Source organism: Triturus cristatus, chromosome 3_1 (assembly GCF_964204655.1).
Source record: "Triturus cristatus chromosome 3_1, aTriCri1.1, whole genome shotgun sequence".
In the NCBI taxonomy this organism is placed as follows: Eukaryota; Metazoa; Chordata; class Amphibia; order Caudata; family Salamandridae; genus Triturus; species Triturus cristatus.
In genome coordinates this window covers 481,446,870-481,468,455 of record NC_140583.1, presented here as the reverse complement: position 1 = coordinate 481,468,455, position 21,586 = coordinate 481,446,870, and the positions used below count along the sequence as shown (strand labels likewise).

General features: G+C 43.2%; 1 protein-coding gene across 5 annotated transcripts in view; it reads left to right on the top strand.

Annotated features, from left to right (window-relative positions):
• CRTC3 (CREB regulated transcription coactivator 3) overlaps positions 1-21,586 on the top strand; it is a 1,114,890-nt gene that overhangs the window by 843,450 nt on the left and 249,854 nt on the right. For 3 of the 5 annotated variants that reach the window (XM_085644305.1, XM_085644303.1, XM_085644301.1), the window contains 2 exons: positions 4,417-4,455; positions 12,027-12,112. In XM_085644305.1, coding sequence (XP_085500431.1) covers positions 4,417-4,455; positions 12,027-12,112 — 125 coding nt within the window. The remainder of the gene's footprint in view (positions 1-4,416; positions 4,456-12,026; positions 12,113-21,586) is intronic. The other 2 variants (XM_085644304.1, XM_085644302.1) reach the window with 1 other exon arrangement.

Below are 21,586 nucleotides of genomic sequence, written 5' to 3'. Positions count from 1 at the left end.
CTTCAAAAACATTGAAGGTGCAGTTACTGTTTGCATATCCATATTGACAAATTAGTTCAGTCACCCAAATTGTCACTAAACCAACAGTCACTCAAAACAAAAAGAAATGTTTTCTTGCAACAAAAAAAAAAGTATTCACCGTTGTCTATCTCCGTCTAGTGCCCAGATCATTGTTTCACTGGCAACTTCCTTATTCTTTACTCTTTTCTCATGACTTGCCCAGACGATGCACCTTATGTGTCCAAATTCCTTTTTCCACATAGGTCCTTAGACCTCCTTTACTTTCTATGAACTGCCCAGATGATGCACCTCTGCCTCCTTTTACCCAATCAGGACGGTTGGCTCACTCCTTCTTCTCCTTCCAAACAACACAAAATCAGACCTGAAGGTTGTGCAATCTGATGCAGCTCTGTGATCCTCCGTGTCTCCAAGCAGTTCCTTTAGAATGAGGTAATGGCTTTGATGACCACTGTCACCCGTGGTTGAACGCTGCGTTCCGCCATAACCTCGAGCAGCTCCTTTAGAATGACGGCCTTTGACTACTGCTGTTCCCCGTGCCACTACCAACACACGATTAATGCACGAGTGCTCACTGGCAACAGCACAGTGTGCTCAGCGTCCCAATCCTTTGCGGGCGGCATTTACAACATGCAACAAATGCTCGAGCACTCGCTCACGGCAGCAGTGTCTGTCATTCTCCAGCCATCGGCCGTTTCCTTACCACGCCGTGTCAGAGATCCACTGGCTCGTTTTGTGGAACGCCAAAGAGTTTCCAATCATTCCCTCAGCTGCACACAATTCTCCCTTGCTTTCCTCCTGGGAACACCTGCCTGTGCATGAAATGCACCATTATTCACAATTTAAATAACTGCGTGGGGTCGATACTCTTTCTATCTTCTATGTTTTTGCCATCCTTGTCGCCATTTTTAAGAGTCCAAGTCGATGATGATAAAAAGTACCTTTTTTTAGAAGAAAGATAGAAAATCCAACCGACCTCAGGTAGGCACAGCTCCAAATGTCACAAGACTTCCAGATCATCAATGTCATGCCAACCGCATTGGAATGCATTGACATAGTATAGAACCCCTTACAATTCTATTGCACAACACAGCAATTTCCTTAACACTGCCTTCTTTAAGAAAAGCATATGGGAGAGACAGTCTGAAGCCTAATTCCTTTGGCATGATAGGTATTCCATTTTGAAATAGTACTCTTCCAGTCCCAACAACCATCTTGATACCGTAGGTGTTGTCTGTTGCGAGCCCTTGCTAGTTGAAGGAAAAGCAAGTGGTCTCTGATCTTTTCATACCACCTACAGAATTTACCAGAGTAAAAATGTTAAGTGTTTCACAGCACATACGCATACAGGTACTTCACATTCCACCATTAAATAATTTCAGGCCCATTTAAGATTGTAGATGTGAAAGTAATAATCTGCTCTTAAACTCCCACAGACACCCAACCCTTTAGTACTTGTGTTATCTGTTAAAATAGGGTGTTTTGTTTCATTAAACCGTTCGAGCACAGGTGCCTTGTAATTTTATCTTCAATTTGTTTTTGAAAATAGTTGACATTCTCTTGAATGAGTTGACGATACTGTCAACGGTTCTGGCAAACTTTGAGTAGTTTTCTGTCAGCCCTTATATTGACTTGCAACTCTTCATTTTTGGTAGGGAGATCTTTCTTCACTGCCTCAACTAAGTCCCAGTTTGGCTCATCACCATCTTATGACATTGTGTGCCCCTGTTAAATGATTGAACACTAGTTCGGCAGTTGTCCCTCTTAAGGCTCAAATCAGCATTCCTTATCAATTATCCAGATATGTGCTGGAGCAGACCCTTTTCTGGATCTTTAAGCACCTTACTACTATTCTCGTTCCAATTTTGCCTATATGGTACTTACCTTTTTATACCAGAAGAAAATGATTCATGGTTCGTGTGCTCCATTGGTATGCTACTTCTACCACACTGTCATTGTCTGCATCCCCAAACAAGATCTTCGAGTAGTCATCTGGCAACTAAGTGCCTGTAAATGCTTTGATATGGCCCAGTGTTTTCCTTCCAGGAAGCCTTGCCCTTTAGGTAGAACTACAGGAGTACCCAAGCACAAGTAAAGATCCAAGTTAAGTGCAGCCCGTACAATGGGTTTAGGAACGAGTATGGTTTAAAAAGTAATCTTGATGAGGTATATAAAATCAATTCACCTCTTTGAATTTGTTACGAGATAAGAGGCATCCCAATGGCAAAGTACTCAAACTAAATTCATGCAGGCCCTCTTTAAGGTATCTGGATACTACTCACATGCAAGTTAAACAGATGCTGTACCATTACACTCTCAGGCAGAAATCAGAGACCCCTAACCACGTCCCAGACCATGTTATATGGAACACAAGATTTTTTAGGCTGGTGTTAGGCATGTATTCTCAGTACAGCAGGTGGACTCTTTTGGGTGCAGGTGAAGGGAATTTGGGTGATGGGTGTCCCACAAAGAAGAACAGAGACATGGGTCAAAACATTGACACAGGGTGGTAGTGTGCTTTTTAGTCACTATTCAACTTAGCAAAGTTTGTAGATGTTAGTTACTTGGACAGCCTTACTTAAGTCTTGGTGAGGGGTTCTTGGCACAATATGCCTATTTCTCTAGACTCTTTGGGCTGTCTTCCAACCAGGCATTGTTATCAGTAACCAGTAAAAGCAGATGTGGTTCTGTTGTAATAATTTCAAACAACATTTACATGATTGTGAGGAGTACCTTAGACTTTTCTTCAACCAGGTTATTCTGACAGACCCACATTTTATTATACAGGTTCTGAGGAATACAGGGTCTCACCATTAGCAGTCATGCATGGCTATCAGTAACAGCATGGCATTCCATCAGGATGAGTCCTAGCTTTGAGAAAGTACATAGCACCAGATAGAGGAAGTACCACAGTAGGGTCTACGTAGGTCGTGTGTCAGTGTGCAGATCTACAGTGACTCCTCTTCAACTCATATTTGTTTGCATTGGCAGCAGCTTATTAACAGTCAATGCCAGTGGATTCTGAAAGTTAAGTTCTAACCAACCAGATTAGGGCAGAGCTTCCCTATTTAGAGGAGCTTTTGAGAAGGGCAGGGCTTGTGGGGATTGGTACATATTTGACACCAGGAATTACAATCTTCAGAAACCTGCTTATGGCTGGGACTCTCCTTGTTGTTCCTGTATGGGCATCAGCTATTCTTCATATTTCATTCACCATTTCATACTAAAAAGATACATGCAAACTTCCAACTTAGGTTTGACAACAGGTGAACCACAGGTAGTCAGTTTTTTGGATGCACATGTTCCATTATTTGTGACTAATATGGCAACATTAACGCATGTCATGCTTGCCAAAGACATATGCATGATGGGGCTTGTTGCCTATTGCTACTAGACATACTTTATAAGAGGAGGTCAGTAGATGTCACATCTGGATGCAGTTACTGTATCTCAAAATCTAGAACCGGGGCCATCAGCTAGAACCTGGATTAAGAAGTTGAAGGAGGCAACCCTTTAAGACTACATGGCGGGGAGACCAATGGAGGATCTCCTAAACAGTTATACACTTAGTTAGAGATGTTCTTTTTTAGAAACTCTAGGGGATCCACCAATGGATACATCACCAGGCACCCTTTCTTCATCTGAATATTTAGCTGAGTATCAGTTTTATATTAATGGAAATGCAGATAGTACTTTCTATTACCCTCATCTCCTGGTTCTTTTTAGATTTTAAAAGCTGTGAAGTACAGCTAAACCCATGGTGCAGATCTCGCTTCATTAAGCTGTGATACAGTTGTTTTTAACTGATCTTATTGGGATTGTTGCAACAAAATAAATCCCTCCACCTCTGTGCCAATCCGTTCACGCTGACCCCAGAGTGCAGCCTATCATTGAAGGGTCCATCAGCAACCATAGCCAATGTTGCCAAAACTTGAAATAAAAAAGGACTACACTCTGCCCAGCACATACATGTTTCACTAATAATCAGCCAGAGCAAAATCCTACTTAATTACTTGCCATTCAAAAGCATATGTTTTCATGGTAATACTGTAGTCAGTTTTATGTCCTTTTGACCTTTGAATTTAAGCTCAAGTGATAGATTGACCCAGAGTTTACCAGTTACTCTGCAAACGATAAGTCTTTTCTAATGACTGCATGTTTCAGTTGTGATGGTTCTCTGCTATTTTCCACAGAGCATTTTTAAAGCCTAAGCAAAGAGATTCTTCAGAAATCCAACCTTCAGAAAAATCCAATCTCATTTTTCAAGAACCATGAGGGGCCCTTGTGTAGGATTGCACTAAGGATTTAAATTATCATATTTAGTGAAACAGTTAAAAGAATCAAAATTGCATTTGTACAAAATGGAAATACTTTAATTGGCGTTTGTTTTCTCTGCAGCAGGTTTCCACGATGGTGAAGGTGACAATTATGGAGAAGGTATGTAATGGTTTATCAGTATTTCAGATTGGAAATGTGTCAACGCTCTGATTAATGAAGAGGGTCAATATTCAAGATCAGGACTGACTGAGTCTTTGTAAGGCCCCTTGTGAGTCTTTGTAAGACTAGTCCAAGGCTAATAAACATGCGTGAGGCAAGGATTCCAGGTTAGAACCTTATGAGTTTATTAAAAATATATCATCTTTATAGAAAGCAACAAGCATTAGCAAAGTCAATAGGTCTCTCCAATGAACGCGCTATTGGCTTCACCAATATGTTTTAGCAATATTGTACACCAGAGTGGCTGCTGTTCAGCATGGCTATAAGTTAGTGGGGTAAAGGAGAGTTAAGTGTCATAAAGTGGAGTAGAGTAGAGCGGCGTACAATAGAGTGGAGTGGAGAGCAGTGTCATACAGTAGCGTAGTGTTGTGGAGTGTCATGGAGGAAGTAGTGTCGTAGAGTGGAAGGGTATAGAGTTGAGTGGCATAAAGTGTCCTCGAGTGGTGTAGAGCAGAGTGGAGGGTGTTGGGTAGAGTTAGTAGAGTGTTGTAGAATAGAGGGGCGTAGAGCAGAGTAAATTGTCAGAGTGGAGTGACATAGAGGGAAGTACAGTGTTGTAGAGTTAAGTGGCGTCAAGTGGAGTAGCATAGTGTCATCGAGTGGAGTAGCATAGAGTGGAGTAGTGTATCATAGAATGGAGTGGCCTAGAAGGAGTTGCTTAGAGTGGAGTAGTGTTGTAGAATGGCATAGAGTGGAGTAGAGTGGTGTAGAATAGAGTAGAGTGTCAGTGGAGAGGAGTAGAGCGGTGCAGAGTAGATTGCAGTGGTGTAGAGTGCAATGGCGTAGAGTGGTGTATAGTGCAGTAGAGTGGAGTGGTGCAGGATGAAGTGTAGTAGTAAAGGGTAGAGTGCAGAGGTGCAAAGTAGAGTGGTGTAGAGTGCGGTGGCATAGAAGGCAGTGACATAGAGTGCAGTGGTGTAGAGTGAAGCATTGTAGAGTGCAGGGACGTAGAGTGCAAGGACAGAGAGTGGTGCAGGGTAGAGTGGTGTAGACAGCGACGTAGAGAACAGTGGTGCAGTGACGTAGAGTGAAATGGTGGAGAATAGTGGAATAAAGTGCAGTGGCTAAAAGTGGTTGGCGTAGGGTGCATTCTTTTTTAGTAAAGTAGTGTAGAGTGCATCAGCATAGAGTGCAGTGGTTTAGAGTACAGTGGCATAGTGTAGATTGCAGAGGTGTAGAGTGGTTTAGCAGTGGAGTGCAGTGGCAGTGGTGTAGAGTAGATTGCTTCAGAGTGGAGTGGTGCAGGGTAGAATGCAGTAGCATAGTGTCCCAGGCGCTTAGAGTGGGGCAGCGTTGATTCCAGTGGCATTGAGTGAAATGCCGTAGATTGGAGAAGGGTGTAGTGGCATAGAGTAGATTGTTTCAGAGTACAGTGAAGTGGAGAGTAGTGGCATAGAGTGCAGTGTTGCAGAGTGGAGTGGTGCTGAGTGGAGTACCCTAGACAGCTGTGGCGAACAGTTCAGTTGTGCATAATAGAATTGGGTAGAGTGCACTGCATTTAGTAGAGTGGTGCAGAGTAGAGAGGCGGAGAGTACAATGTCAGTGTTTGACAGTAGATCAGAGTCCATTGGCTTAGACTGCAATAGGGTGGCGCAGAGCAGAGTGGCATAGAATAGAGTGGCATACAATTCAGTGGCAGAGAGTGCAGTGCTGCAGAGTAGAATGTTGTAGAGTTTTAAAGTAGAGTGCATTGGTGTAGAGTGTAGTGGCTTAGAGTGGGGCAGACTTAAATGACAGATCACAATGGTATGGCATAGAGTATAGTGGGGTACAGTGCAGTGGTGCAGAGTAGATTAGCATAGAGTGTAGGAATGTAGAGTGTATTGGTTTAGAGTAAAGTGGTGTAGAGAGCATTGATGTATAATAGAGTGGCGTAGTGTGGAGTAGCGCAAAGTGGAATAGAGTAGAGTAAAGTGCAGTGGCAAAGAGTAGAGTGTCGTGGAGTGTAGTGCTACAGAGTAGATTAAAGTGGCTTAGAGTGGTTTGGCATAGAGTACAGTGTCATAGAGTGGTGCCATGCAAAGTAGAGTGGCGTAGAGTTCAGTGGCAAAGGGTAGAGTAATGCAGAGTAGAGTAGTGTAAAATGCATTGGCATAGAGTAAAGGGGTGGAGAGTAGAGTGCAGTAGAGAGTCATACAGTTTAGTGGTGCAGAATAGAGTGCAGTCATGCACAGTCTAGTGTTGTAGAGTGCAATGTCATAGAGAGCTGTGGCATACAGTGTACTGTCGTAGAGTGTAGTGCCATAGTGCAGTGGCATAGAGTGCTCTGGTGTATAGTAGTGTAGAGTAAAGTGGTGCAGAGAGCAGTGACATATAGAGTACAGTGGTGCATAGTGGAATAGAGTGGCGGTGAGCTCTGCAGTGTAGAGTCATAGCATGCAGAGCCGTAGAGTCCAGTGGCATAGAGTAGAGTGATGTAGAGTATAGTGGCATAAAGTGCAGTGGTGAAAAGTAGTTTGTATAGGTGCAGTGGTGTAGGGTGCATTGGTTTTCAGTAGAGTTGAGTGGCGTAGCACAGAGAGCAGTGGCGTAGAGTGGAGTGCTGCAAAGTGGAGTAGAGTGGCATAGAGTGCATTGGTGTAGAGTAGATTGTTTCAAAGTAGAGAGAAGTGGCATAGAGTTGTTTAGTGCAAGGTAGAGTGGAGTGGTACAGAGTAGTGGTGTAGAGTGCATTGGCGTATAGCGAGGTGTTGCAGAGTGGAGTGGAGTGGCGTAAAGTGAAGTGGTCCAAAGCAGCCGCGGCCGGTGGAGGGAGTTCCGTGGGGCGGTAAGGCGGGGCGGGGGAGGGGCAGGGTGGGGGGTTCTAAAAACCGGAATATGGCTAATTGCAGGTAAGTAAACAATTAATTAAATAAAACGAATTTCGTAGCGCGCGCTGCATCGCATTTTGCGATGCAGCGCGCGCTACGAAATTCGTTTTATTTATTTAATTGTTTACTTACCTGCAATTAGCCATATTCCGGTTTTTAGAACCCCCCACCCTGCCCCTCCCCCGCCCGCCTTACCGCCCCACGGAACTCCCTCCACCGGCCGCGGCTGGTCCAAAGTGGAGTGGCTTAGACTAGAGTGGTGTAGAGGGCAGTGGTGCATAGTTGAGTGGGGTTAAGTGCACTGACAGAGTTGAGTAAAGAGACGTGGAGTGCATTGGTGTAGAGTGCAGTGGTGCAGAGTAGGTTACAGTAGTGTAGAGTGGATTGGTGTAGAGTGCAGTGGAATAGAGTGGAGCGATACAGAGTTCAGTGGCATAGAGGACTAATGTGTCCATTGTAGGGACCGGTGTTCAACTTCAAGGTCACTGGTTCAAATCCTAGCTGGTCCACTCAGCCTTTTATCCTTCTGAGGTCGATAAAATGAGAACCATTGAGTAGGGTAACAATGAACATCTGTTAGTCAGCGCCAAGATACCCTAGGGTGAACGTGCACTTTAAAAATATACATGTTATGTTATGAAGTAAAGTGTCAGAGCGTGAACTAATTTTTTTTAAACAAGCTTTAAGTCCTCATTAGTTCAGCTCAGATACAGAAAAGAGCTCAATTTGTAGAGATACTGGTTTTTCACTTCGGAATGGAGAAGGAGTAGGAACCAAGGAGATCTCCTCTGACTGGTTCAGAAGCCTCTAGATAAAAAAACAACCCTATTTGCCGGGGAGATCTTTCTCGGCCCAGTTGGTATCACCCCTCAAAATGTTGGTATGTAGGGGTCTAATAAAGAGTGCATTGGTGCAGAGTTTACTGTCGTAGAGTGCAGCGGTGTATTGTAGAGTGGCATGGAGTGTATTGGCATAGAGTGTAGTGGTGCAGAGTAGAGTGGTGTAGAGAGCAGTGGCGTAGAATACAGTGAAGCAGGTAGAATAGGGTGGTGTAGAGTACAGTGACAGAGTACAAGGGCGTAAAGTGTCGTGGTGCAGAATAGATTGGCGTAGAGTGCATTGATTTTGAGTAAAGTTGTGTAGAGTGCATTGGCATAGAGTGCAGGGGCGTAGAGTGGAGTGGTGTAGAGTGCATTGGCACAGAGTGCAGTGGTGTAGAGTGGATTGGCACTGAGTGCAGTTGCATATAGTAGGCTATTTCAGAGTAGAACTCAGTGGTGCAGAGTAGATTAGAGTGGTGTAGAGGGGATTGGCATAGGCCGGCGTACAGTGGAGTGGTGTGGATTAGAGTACATTGGTATAGAGTGCAGAGTAGTATGGCATAGAGTGAAGTGGAGTGGCGTGGAGCCTTGTAGAGTGCAGTGGTACACAGTAAAGTAGTGTGGGATAAAGTTCATCAGCATAGAGTAGAGTGGCATCGTGGAGAGTAGAGAGGCGTAGAGCGAAGTGGTACAGATAAAAGTGCAGCGACGTAGTGTGTAGTGTTGTGGTGTAGAGTGCAGTGGCGTGGAGTGGTGCAAAATAGAGTAGAGTGCAGTAATTTGGAGAATGCATGGTATGATAGTGTACTGCCATTACAGACAAAACATCTTCCATTGAAATTAACATTACATTTGCACCCACAGGCAGTCTTACTGATAAAAGTTTACAACAAAAAACATCCTTCCTCAGTATGATTGTCAAATACATCTGCACACTTTGAAGTCAGAGAAAGAAAATTAAACACCAAGCTCCCTGGACGAGACAGACTGACATTTGACCTCTGTGTTTGAATGCACAGCAAATGTGACAAAATAAGAAAAATGTAAAGGCCTGTTTACAGAAAGCGAGTTCCTGTAAGAATACAGTAAACAAGGGCAACAGGAAGGACAAACTTGAGATGGTAAGCCTAAAGCCATCAAATAGAAAGCCAGAAAATGTGAGTTACAAACCACAAAGCCAATGCCTTCCTCGGTCAACTTTCTGAATGTTCCCAAGATGTCTTTAGCAAACCTAAAAAGTAATTAGTTAGTCATTTTGGATTTAGTATCAACAAAATAATCAAAGTCTATTTTTGCAAGAGGACTAACACAAGGTCAGTCTCTGAAAAAATCCCTAGGAAAGACAAAGTAGTAAATCGATAAACAGGCTAGTGCAGTGTGTCTGCAAAAACACAAGGCAAAATATTAAATAAAATCGACTGACATAGTCAGCTAAGTCAGAAAGTATGAGAAAGTTTGACTCATCTCCAAAATAATATAGCTTTTATAAGGTTTCAGGTTACAGAAGCCACATACACTTCACGGAATGTTATGATTTACTAGTAATGTTCCTAATATGTGAATCAATCATTATTCTGATAAACCAGATATAAAAAAGATACTTCCAGCGGCACCTTCCTATTAGATTCTATCAGATAGGCTTTGCATAACTAATTCAAGAAATGAATTGACATTTTTGTTTATTCAGCTAATGAATGACAGTCACTGTATCTTGGCAGGAAGCTTTGGGAAGTTACATAATGAAAAACCATCTTGCGCATTGCATCTTCAACAGAGCACAAATTTTATATTGCAGACAAAATAGATGAATGCTTCTTTTCCAGCCTTTACCTGAAATGGAAAAACTCACAAGCATACACAGAGAGAGAAAGGCTTGGCCACATGAAATAAACATGCACCATTATTCTGCAAATATGAATAGCTGCCAGTGCAACCTGGCTTAGGCTTAGACATGCTAACTGACCCACGTTTATATTAAGCATTATTTCTAGCTAGTAAAAACTTGCCTACCAATGCCCTTTTCTTTCTTAATCTTCATTTGCATTTGAGCACAACTGTTGGTACAAACAGAAGTCACAGACTGTATTCCGTTAAGTAATGGTTTGAAACATGGTACTAGAATTCCACATATGTAGATATGTTTTAGAATGGCAATTTTGCCATTGGAGTTGATGGCATTTTGAGAGGTAGAGTACAGACCAGTACTTGCCCAGTTTATATTTTTATGAGATCATCAATAAACACATGGTTTGTCGAAGTTAGATTAGATTTTCTCCTGGGTCATCCTCGATGCTCTAGTCTTCTGAGTGTACAAGAATCAAATTTAGTACTCGTATTACCATGTATGCAGTTATCTATTTTTGAAGACCCTCTAAATAAAGTTTCTCATTGTTAGCAATTAAGGATGTTTACTTTGAGCAGAAATGTGTTTAGTACTCTAATGTTAATTTCCATTTTATGCTCCATGTTTTTCAATAATGCTGTGTTTTAACCATTGCATATGAAATATAAATTATTCAGTTCCATAACATTGCTTGTTGGTGGTGCTCCTGCCTCTCCTTGAGTCACCATGGAGAAGAAAGATATGTGAATAAGCCCCCCCGCAAGGCATCATGCGGTGCTCTACCCCGGCAAGTTGAATATTTAATGAAGTTTTGCCCACTTTTTTCAATGCGGCCTAACACCGCAAGACTGCTTCTGTTTTCAGATGCCCCTGTCCTACCCAATGTAACCTCAAGCACTGTGTAGTCATTAGGCCGTGCAGGGGGAGCACCTTAGGACCCCACAGATCCAGCTGGCTCGCTGTGTGCTCATGTGGTGTGGCGTGTGGGAGCCAGCCTCTTTTCTGCTTTTCCTGCTGTGTTGGCTGCATAGGTCTTGTCTTCCTCCTTTGTTCTAAGTACAATATCACAAGCTAAATATTATTAGTTTCAGATTTGTACCTCACCCCTTTCTTTCCCAGGAACTGGGATAATCTCTGTTATTTGCACTTTTTACATGGAAGCCTTAGGCCCCTCCTCTGGGGAGCAGAATAATTAACTAGGTCTAGTAGGGTTACAAGATCCTGGAGTCTAATTATGAGCTGAACCTGAGAATTATGACAAACCTTGAAGTACCATAAGTTGTGGATGTGGGTTATTGGAGACTGCAAATTCAAACTTGGGGATGATTTACCCCTGTTTGGTACCTTGTTGGAACCTGTAGACCTAAGTGGAGTGAAACTGTACTTTAAGGTAGATTTTGCCTATAATCTATAATTCAGTGAGGGACCACCGATTTTTCCAGTAAGCGCTATAAATCTACACTATGAATGCCCACTCATATTATAAGGCCAGCCCATGTCCATACCAATACTTTGAGTCCCTTCTGAGTCTGGCTACTTATCCACAGATACAGGGCTGCACACAATAGTAGTCTTATACATGCAGCCTGCACACGCTCACAAGTAACCAGCCAAGAGCCTCTTACACTAGCAGTGCAGCTGCAGCTTTTTCTTAATGACAGACACATTGGGGGTTCCCATGCTCAGTCCAATTACCATGAATTTACTGTGAGTGAGAGTCATGTAGTGAAACTCACCTACAGTAAAAGAAACCAAAAACCGAAAAGTCAAATGTGAAAAGTACTGTGGGACTAAATGGCTACAACATAGCATGCTACAACGTTCAAACAAAGCCCAATAAAGTAATATGTGATACTATAGTGTTAGTGTACGTCCAACAGAAGGGGGTGGACAGACAAATTGTGAGCTGTTTTTTAATTCTACACCTTCATGGTTGTGTCTGGCCTGCCACAATATTTGTTTGTTAATGGTTTACTGCAGTAGTGTCCATAAGTATTTGTGTTTACTTAACTTGTGTATCTGATCTGTGTTTTGCAGTTTTTTCTTTTCCTGCCTCTCTTAATGAGGAAAGTATGCTGAATATTGCCAAGCCTTTGCCGAAGCAGCTCTGGGAAGCAAAAAAAGTAAGTTCATCATTGTTTCTTTCCAGTGCCTCATAGCCAATCAATATTACACTTAAAGAGTCAACAGTTTCATTTCATAAGCACTATGCTGTAAGGTTGTTCAATTAACTTTTTTGTAACTGTATGTGTAGTTAAATTCCCTAAAAATATTCTGTGTTAAAAAAGGACCATACCATACTTGACAAGGAGAGGATGTTAGTGTCTGAATTACTTTCACTAATCTATGATTTGATTTTATATGATTTTATTTATTAAGGAGATTTTGGCTGAACTAGCTTTCACACAAAGATTTACATTTTACATAACATTACTAAAAACAAGGAAAGATGAAAGGAAGTAAAAAAAGAAGGAAGGGGAAAGATACACTAAAAGTGGAAAAACGAAGAAAAGTTCATTTGAAGTTTTCTTCAGCATTCTTGCTCAAGAAGAGAGGAGGAAGGAAAGCGATAGATCTTAATTAATTGATTTCCTTTCGGAGCGTGAACAGAAAACAGCAGTTTGTTTACAAATGTTTGTATTACCCATTTCTTAAAATTCATGTTTGCTAAAACGTATGGTACGGTCAGAAACCATTTCGTAGAGCCACGGGGCAAGCAGGAGCTACAGAGCCAAACCGTGGGTGTTGTGGCTGTTGTTCGGATATGATTTTACCTTAAAGAAATTAAAAGACATGAAGCATTTGTTAAAACAGGAACAATGTGATTTGATAAAACACAGCGGCTGGGAGAGTCTCGACAGAATGCGTCTGAGTAAGTCTCTCGGTGTTCAAAGTTTTGGCTGGTACTATAGACATCTTGTGAGGTACAATAAAATAATTTCTGCATTCCTTAAAAAGCATCTCAGTCATAAATTATCAAGTTTGGTATTCTGATAAGGACTCAAATGGCTCTCAACCTCGGGGAGAGCTAGTGTGGGCCAGTGTGTGTGTCCAGATGCTCAGCATGAGGAGCGTGTGATCACTACCTGTGTTGGCATGTCGTGTTCTGATTGGCTATATGGTTATATCTACATGTGGTATCTAGCTTTGTTGTATTTTTGGGGAACATGAGCCTTTGGCCAAACATGTTTTATTGGAACCAGTTGCCTCAGACCTCTTTGTGGTGCTACGATCAATCTGTGAGATTAATCCGAGTTTTCCTTGGGTGTGCATTTGTCTCTGGGTTAAGAAAGACCCCATCTGTGACCTGTTATTCGATAGGCGTAGGTATGGGCCGCAGGACCTGCCTGACCACGTATCTCTGACTCTGGGTTGATGGAGAGGTCTACTTGAGTAAATCCGACAGCAATGATACAAGTCCACTGGAACTCCTGAAAATTATATGGCAGTCACTGGTGTCATTTTTATCGAGATTATCAACATTGTGTGTACAGTTGTCATAGCATTCATCAATATAGTCTTTACTGATATTGGCATACTCATGCATTCCTTGTTCATGACGTACATCGCCATTGCTTTTGCTGGTAACAGCATTGTCATTCGTACATGGATTATGGCATACATTGACACTGTTACTGTGGGTTTCAGCACGGTTGTGCGGGCACAGGTGATGGCATACGTTGACATTGAATTTATTGGTATTGTCGGCCTGCACATTTCATGGTATTCGTTGACATAGTATTTATCCATTCCAACACTGCCCCCTCTAGTTGATTCTTCAACTACTCCATCCTCCTCATAGGTCATGACAGTTATATTATTCGAAAGTGTGTGTGTGTGTGTGTGTGTGTGTCTGCAGTGTCTGTCACTTTTATACTTTTTCCCTTGTTATGTGCATACTACCTAACTTGAGGAATGCATTTTTACAACAGGAAACCCTCACTTGTAGGAAACTACATAACAGAAGTACAATAATGAAAACTATCATCAGTGACGTGACTAGTTTGGACTTCCTCTGACGTTATGCCACCTGGTGAGGCATTCAGGAGTACGTGCTCTTTGTTCGGCTTGGACCTGATGAGTCGCAGCTGATGGGTGAGGGGTTGATCCTCGAGGGGGCTTGGTACTGGACTGGGCCGGGGCTGACTGAGTCTGGGCTTGTGGGACCTATGATCATCTTCCCCAATTGGTGGCTTGCTGCCCTGGGGAGGTCCAGCATCCTCTTCAACCGGTGGATTATTGTAACCCAGTACAGGGATGGCTGGTATTACCAAAAACACATTCCTCCTGGTGTACTACGGAAGATGTGAAGATGCCTTACTTATGGGCTCGGGAATAGTCTTGTAGGGTGGGGCCACCTCGAAGATGATCCACAGTTTTAGTAAGGCCTCCTGCGTAGCCTTCTTATGTCTAGTATACTGAGTCTGTAAATGAATCTTCATATGCTCTATGGTGTTGGTGTCGTATTTCCCCCTCCCTCCCAGCTCAGGGAAATTTGTCGGCTCTGGTATGGATATGCCACTCGTGGCATTGTTTCTCTAGTTTCCTAGCCTGGGTGGGGAACCACACTTGCATGTGCCTTAGTGGAGGCTCCATAATGGATTGGGGAACTTGTTTTAAGGATTTTGCGAATTTGGATTGTCTCGAGATTCTTTAAATAATTATGAATTCTACTCTAATTTTAGGGGAACTACCTATCTGTGGGATTGGTCAGGGTTTTCCCTGGGTGTGCATTTGTTGTTGGGTTAAGAGAGACCACACCTGTGACTGGTTATTCGATAGGCCTGGGTGAGGGTTGCAGGACCTGCCTGACTGCATATCTCTGACTCGGGGTTGATGGGGAGGTCTTCTTGGGTAAATCCGACAGCAATGATGAGTTCACTGGAACTTCTGAAAATGATATGGGAGTCACTAGTGTCATTTTTATCGACATTCTCAACATTGTGCATACAGTTGTCATAGCGTACATCGATATTATCTTTGCGGATGTTGGCATAGTCATGCATTCCTAGATCATACATCAACATTGCTTTTACTGGTAACAACATTATAATTCGTACATGGATTATGTCATGCATTGACATAGTTACTTTTGGTCTCAGCACGGTTGTGCGGCCACACGTGATGGCAAACGTTGACATTGCACTTATTGGTATTGCCTTTGTCGAGCCTGCACATATCACGGTATTCATTGGCATCGTATTTACCCATTCCAACATGGCCTTTTGCTACTGATGTCCCTGGGCCCGACCTACTGTGGATCCTGAGTACTACTCCATCAGAGCTTGATTGTCAGTGGTAGCTTGCATCAAGCAGTTAAATGCCCTTCAGGGGATGATAGGTGTAAAATATGCAATTGCTCATAATTCAGAATACCCACTGTGACCCCCAGTTAGATGAGTCCCAGTCCAATACTAGTCTTAAGTTTAAAAAGCAGTGTTTATTTTACTTGCTAAACACGACATATTGAATAATACACACAGGTAGTCTCAGTCTCAAGATTAGCACACTCATGTTTGTCAGGGCAATGCTCCCCTCCCTGTCCTCTCGTTCCTTCCTCTTCTCCTCTACGCTATACTCCGCGTCCCTGGCATATTTTAGCAGCGAATGTGGTGCACATCAAAGTCTGGCTTTGTCCTTGAAAATTGTGAGCTCTCTGGCAGTAAACCACTGAACTTGAACAAGTTTCACACAGGCCTGCGGCTCTGCTTCCACCTGACCCAAACTGTGGTATTCAGAAGAGTCTAGGAAACTGGGTGCTTTTCTCCCCATCACTCCACAATGAGCAGCTTGCACCGCGTCCTCCTTGCAGTTTGTGAAGTTGGCAAGTTGAGGCGGTTGCACACATCGATGGCTTCTCGGTGCAGCGGCTCCTTCTTCTCAGTTCCTGCGGATAAGTCAGTTGAAGCTATACAGCTCCTGCCGGAGACTTCTGGACTTGTTCCTAAGTCCCTTCATTCGTCGCCTGAACTCCACTGACATGTCTATGGCCCCAGCAATCACAGTGGCCGTCTTCTGGCACATGGGGGGGTCACTGACACAGGTAATGGTCCAATAAGATCCGAGACACCAGGTGACGGCCCGCAACTTCACAGCAGCTCGACCCTGGCTTAAAACTACCCACCGCCCCAATGATGCAGAGTGTTTGTTACCCAAAACACTAACTCTTTCTCCGGTGGCCTGGTCAAGGCTGTGAAGAGTGTGCTGTGTGTATTTCCTTATTTGTCCAATTATGGCCTCACTCGCTGGTCTGATCCATATCCTTTCACCTCTTTTGGATTGGGTTCTCTCCCGTTGCTATCTCTATCTCGATATATCCCAAGCCACTGTTCTTTCTCACGATGGGGCTCTGCTGGCGAGTCCACCCTCTGGACCCCTTCCGAGGGGATTCCAATGAGTCGGCGCCAACCTGGCAATTATTCGTTTCTTCTCTCTCCATGCACCAGAAGTTAACTGGTCTCCAGCCCTCTAGCCATTCCCATGCCTCTGTGGGCGTTCTGACGCGCCAGGTCTTTCCTTCCGCGATTACTCTAAGTTTAGCTGGGAATAGCATCATGTATTTGAGTTATTTCACTCTTTCAAAGCTTCAGAACACCCTGGTTTTGTCAGGCAGGCAGATGGCCGTGCTGCAGGCAATTGGTAAGTGCTCTTGATTGATGGCCCCTCACCCAGATGAGAGACTGGCAGACCTTGGTACCCAGTTCTAGTTCCAGCAGCAAGAAGTCTTACCGATCCTTTTTCTCCTGATGAGACGGTGCTGTTCAACAAAGTATGGGGCTCATGCCTTCATCTTCATAGTCCAAATCCTTATGCATGTGTTTTAGTGTCTGCCCTTTGAAATTTGTGTTGGGTGGGGGGTGACAGACAGCTCCTTTTCACTAGCACATGTCAAATGGACAGTCTGCCACAGCAGGAATGACTTAAATTCTGAGTGACCCACAACATAGGCCATGGGAGTAATTGGGGAGCACACCTGGTTGTCTTTCTCCACTGAAATATGCCCCCATAGAGATTTCAAGGACATTCACTTCAGCTCTGTCATGATTTCCTGGTAGTCCCAACCTTAGCAGTCCCACCATCTCCCTGACAATAAGCCCAGACCCGCCTGACCTGTAACTCTTCCTTGCGTCAAAGAGCCTTTGATGTGCATAAATGATGTTTTGCTTTTCTGCCTTGTGTGTGTGTCCCACTTCAGCCCTCAGGAATGTCAGCACTACTAATTTTCAGTCTGTGGGGATGCAGTCTTCACCTCTCCAGCCTCACCTTGCCCTTGGCTTCCAAAATAGAATGGTTATGACCCACGATTTACATGAGTGGGCCAGTAGGTCACACTCCAGTGACACAGTTATAAAAGCCTGTCCACTTTACTGTATCTACTGAACACAACATGGGTATGCTGCCAGCTATGTGCTCTTGTCACTTAATTCCAGGCAAGGGCAGTAGCTCTCTACCTTCACAAGGGTATTACTTGGTGTTCCCCCCAGGTCCAATCATACCCCATTACCGTAAGACTCAGTACTTGGGATCATATATTGATGCAGCTGGGGCACTCAGGGCAGGGATGTATGTCCATCAGTATGCATGGGACTTTTCCGCCCAACAGGTACTATGGAGTTCTTTTGGATCTGCAAGCTTATTTTTAGTTCTTTCTCTTTTCTGTCCCAGCTTTTGACCAGATACTGACTCATTTTTCTCGTTGTTGTCTTGGATTGAGGGACAGTATTTTTTCATGGCTGTTAGTTGGGCCTTGAGTACTTTCGGTGTGCACACGATAAGTATGGACTTGTCAGCGTTAAGGCTGGTACCTTGCAGTTACCAATTGTGGGCGTTTACTGAGAGGCTTTAAAGACTCCCTCATAGAGGTCGTTGGTAAAGAGTGAGACAGTAACAAGGCAAGAAAACATTCATGTTTAAACCTAGAGTTTTGTTAAAACCTTTTTTCATTAAATTTCCATTATGAGCGCAAAACATTGCTTACATAAAATGACAAACACAAGGTCTGACACGGTTTCAATGCACTGGTCCAGTATCCATTTCTCGTATTGTTAAATATGGGTGGTTTGAAAGCAATGAAGGGCTCTTGACCTTGAAAGCGGTCACCCATATTTTACATCCAGTCTCCTCATCGGCCTCCAATTTTCAGTATCGATTGTGATAACCTTTCTCTGATAGCCTCAATCAGTTTTCTGATACTCCTTCAGTTGTTCCAGATTGTTTTTCCCTTTTATTGGGCATCCATAGGCTGTATATACTGTATCTTCTGCCGCATGCACTAAACCATATTTGCTATCCAGTCTTTCCTTCCCGGAGCCGCCACCCGCTACCCTCCCCCCCACACATTCTGATAATGTCTTGCTTGGCTACAGACATGTCACGCTAAAGAACAATAATGTGTATTTGGCTATGGTGTATGCAGAGGAGCAGCTAGCAGCCTTTTTTTCTAATGGTGTCTCCTCAGCCACCTCTCTGAGTAAATCCCTGTATCATATGAGGGCATGTTTCATTTGTATGTATTAGTATTATCGATTGACATTTCACACCACTGCTGGAGTTCCCCAAAGTGGAACGCCCAATATTCACCCAACTTGAATATTCCCTGCGTATGCCATTGGTTCCTTCTCTCCAGGTTATTTAATTCTGCTTATATGTCTGATCCCATGGGGGGGTTCCAATGTCACCATCTCCTTTACCCCAACCATTGTGTTGCTTTCCTCAAATTCATATCACAAGGTCTGTTGGGGACAACAGCCTAGATCTACAGCTCCTACTGTATAATCAACACATGTACCATCCTGGACCTATAGCACTCCTGCCTACCCTCACTGCAGGTTCTTTCTGGGGTGGCGCAGGCCCATTCGTTCACTACCTGGAATTGAACCGCCAAGCAAGAGAGGTTTAAGTATGGAGTTCTATGCCACCCTCGTATTGGTTTCTGGTCAAAGTAGCCAGCACAATCCTAGGGGTCCATCTTTCCAGAGTGCCTTTTGTGTTGCGGCTTCCACCATCCAGAAGAATCGATCTGGGACCTCTTACATTGTATTTTGTTATCCAAATGGAAACTTAGGCTACATAACCATTTTGTATAGTGCTGCCTTGCCCAGCAAAGATTTGGTGAGGTCTCACTAGTGCTCGACATCTTTCCTAAATTCTTCTAGGATTTTTCACAGATTTCGTGTCTGAAAATCAGCACAGTCTAGGGTAACATAAATGCCCAAATATGTGAATCCCATCCATGTCCACACCGAGAGGGACTTCCTGGGGGTGCAATGAGGTGATCGGAAATACCACTGCTTTGTGCCAGTTAATTTCGATTCCTGAGTATGTACCAAACATTTCCGGAAGATATAAACACGACCAGGGCGTTAGACAGGGAGACCAGACGGAACCGGCACAGGGGAGGACAGGTCTCTCGAACCATCAGGGAAGACCCGATGGCTAATGGACTACAGCTTCCACACACTATGTCTTTCCCAATGGCCCAGAATGTTACAATACAGCGATTCAGGCTCATATCTGTGAATGTTTCATATGATGTAATATATGCAAAACCCTAATAAAAACATGTCAAAAAAAAAAAAAAAAAAATGTACCAAACATTTCCGGCACCTTTAGGACTTAAGGTATCAAAGTGCATTGGGTCTTCCAGGTATAGGAGCTTATCATCTGTGTATAAGGAAATTACATCTTCCCAGTCCGGATCCCTACTTCGACCCCGAATTTGCGCATCCGCCCTTATCCAGCATTCCAGGTGCTCCAGGATGAACAGGAGGGGGGAAAGCTGTGAGCCGTGCCTAGTTCTCCTTCCCAAGTGGAACTCCCCTTATAACACACCATTTACTCGGACCCTGGCCATGGTACCCATCACAGTAAACGTACCCATGCTAGAAACTCTGTTTCTTGCATCATATGGCGTCTCGCTAAGTAGCCAAGTAAGTAAGTAGATTTTATTGTTTGATTAAAAAAAAAATCATTACAATGTATATAAAAATGATAATTACAAGACTGCTCACAGCAATACGTTAATCAGAATCCAACTCAACACTGCTCATAACAATGCATCAATCAAAATCAAACCATGATAAAAATAAAGTGCTTGGCTCTAACCATATCTCATCTCGAAATGGAGAGATTTGCTAATTCATCAAGTCGGTAAAACGTTGCTTCTAAAATACTATCCATCACTGTGCAGAGATTAGTGCAAAGTAACACTAAAGTTCTCCAGTAGTTACATACTCTCTCTCTCTCTCTCTCTCTCTCTCTCTCTCTCTCTCTCTCTCTCTCTCTCTCTCTCTCTCTCTCTCTCTCTCTCTCTCTCTCTCTCTCTCTCTCTCTCTCTCTCTCTCTCTCTCTCTCTCTCTCTCTCTCTCTCTCTCTCTCCCTCTCTCCCCCTCCCTCCCTCTCTCCCTCCCTCCCTCTCTCCATCCTAGAATCGGCTTAATGCAAGAATTATTGTAAAATGATGCTGTAGTGGCTTCAATAGTTACGGTCCACTGTAGAATATTAAGTCCGATGGTCCTAGAATCAGCTCGCTATAGCCGCTAATTGCTACAAATTTGAAAGTTCATGGGTTACAACAAGTTGGCGCTACGGTGCTTTCATAACATTAAATACTGTGAACAATAAAATACAAGAGTTCATAAAAGTTGTCAGATCATTCTAGGCATTAAAACAGCCATGCAACTGTAAGAACAGTGATAAAAAAATATACATAATAACACCAAACTGATATACTTCCTCTCCATAATAGTCCATAAAGATTGACTAGTTATAAGACTGATTTCAACATATTATCCACCAAAAGCAAAAACTTGATAAGTCGGCAAATTAAAGGAATTGATCTGCCAGCTAAGCAGAGCACACTGGCTTAACTGCATATTCTCACACCTACTTCTATAAGCAATAGTTTCAGCAAAGTTTGTAGTGCTTGAAGTAGACGAGGGCAGAGAGACTATATACAATAAAGATTATTTTGAGTAGCCGTAGAGCCTACAATAATTTTTGGGGCCATTGATAAAACCACCTTGGAGAGTACCATCCTTAGTTGAATACCTGCAAAGTCTTAATTTGAGAATTGAGTCCCTCATATAAGTGGGAAATGTGCCTGTAGGTCAATGCTGGACCTAGAGTTTTTTAAATGAATTAATTACAGTCCAAGCATGCTTTTTTCTCCAACTAAGTCCTCTTCATCCAATATAAAAGAAGTTTTGTTACTCGATTTAGAAGGTTCTTATAGAAGGCTTCATTTGTTTCTAAGAGCCCAGATGGCTGGAAGTTGAAGGTATGGAAGCACACTGAAATTGAAATTGCTGCAGATAAGGGTCAACGGTTTATTTTCTGCTTGTTTGCTCATTGCTCTGCAGATCACAAGAGGTGATTTTAGTATCTAGTCTTCCTTCTATGGTATCTCCACACATTTATTATTCTCAGAACTTTTTCCTTGGTAGAACGATGCCAACTCCTTGAATGTTATCGTGGGGATTTTCACAGCTTCTGGTGTCCGGGTAGATGTCAACCCCACAGGTAACTTATAGGCCACCACTGTTTCTTGTACCTGCCTGCGTTATCCTTATTGTGTTTAGACCTAGTTTTTGAAGTTT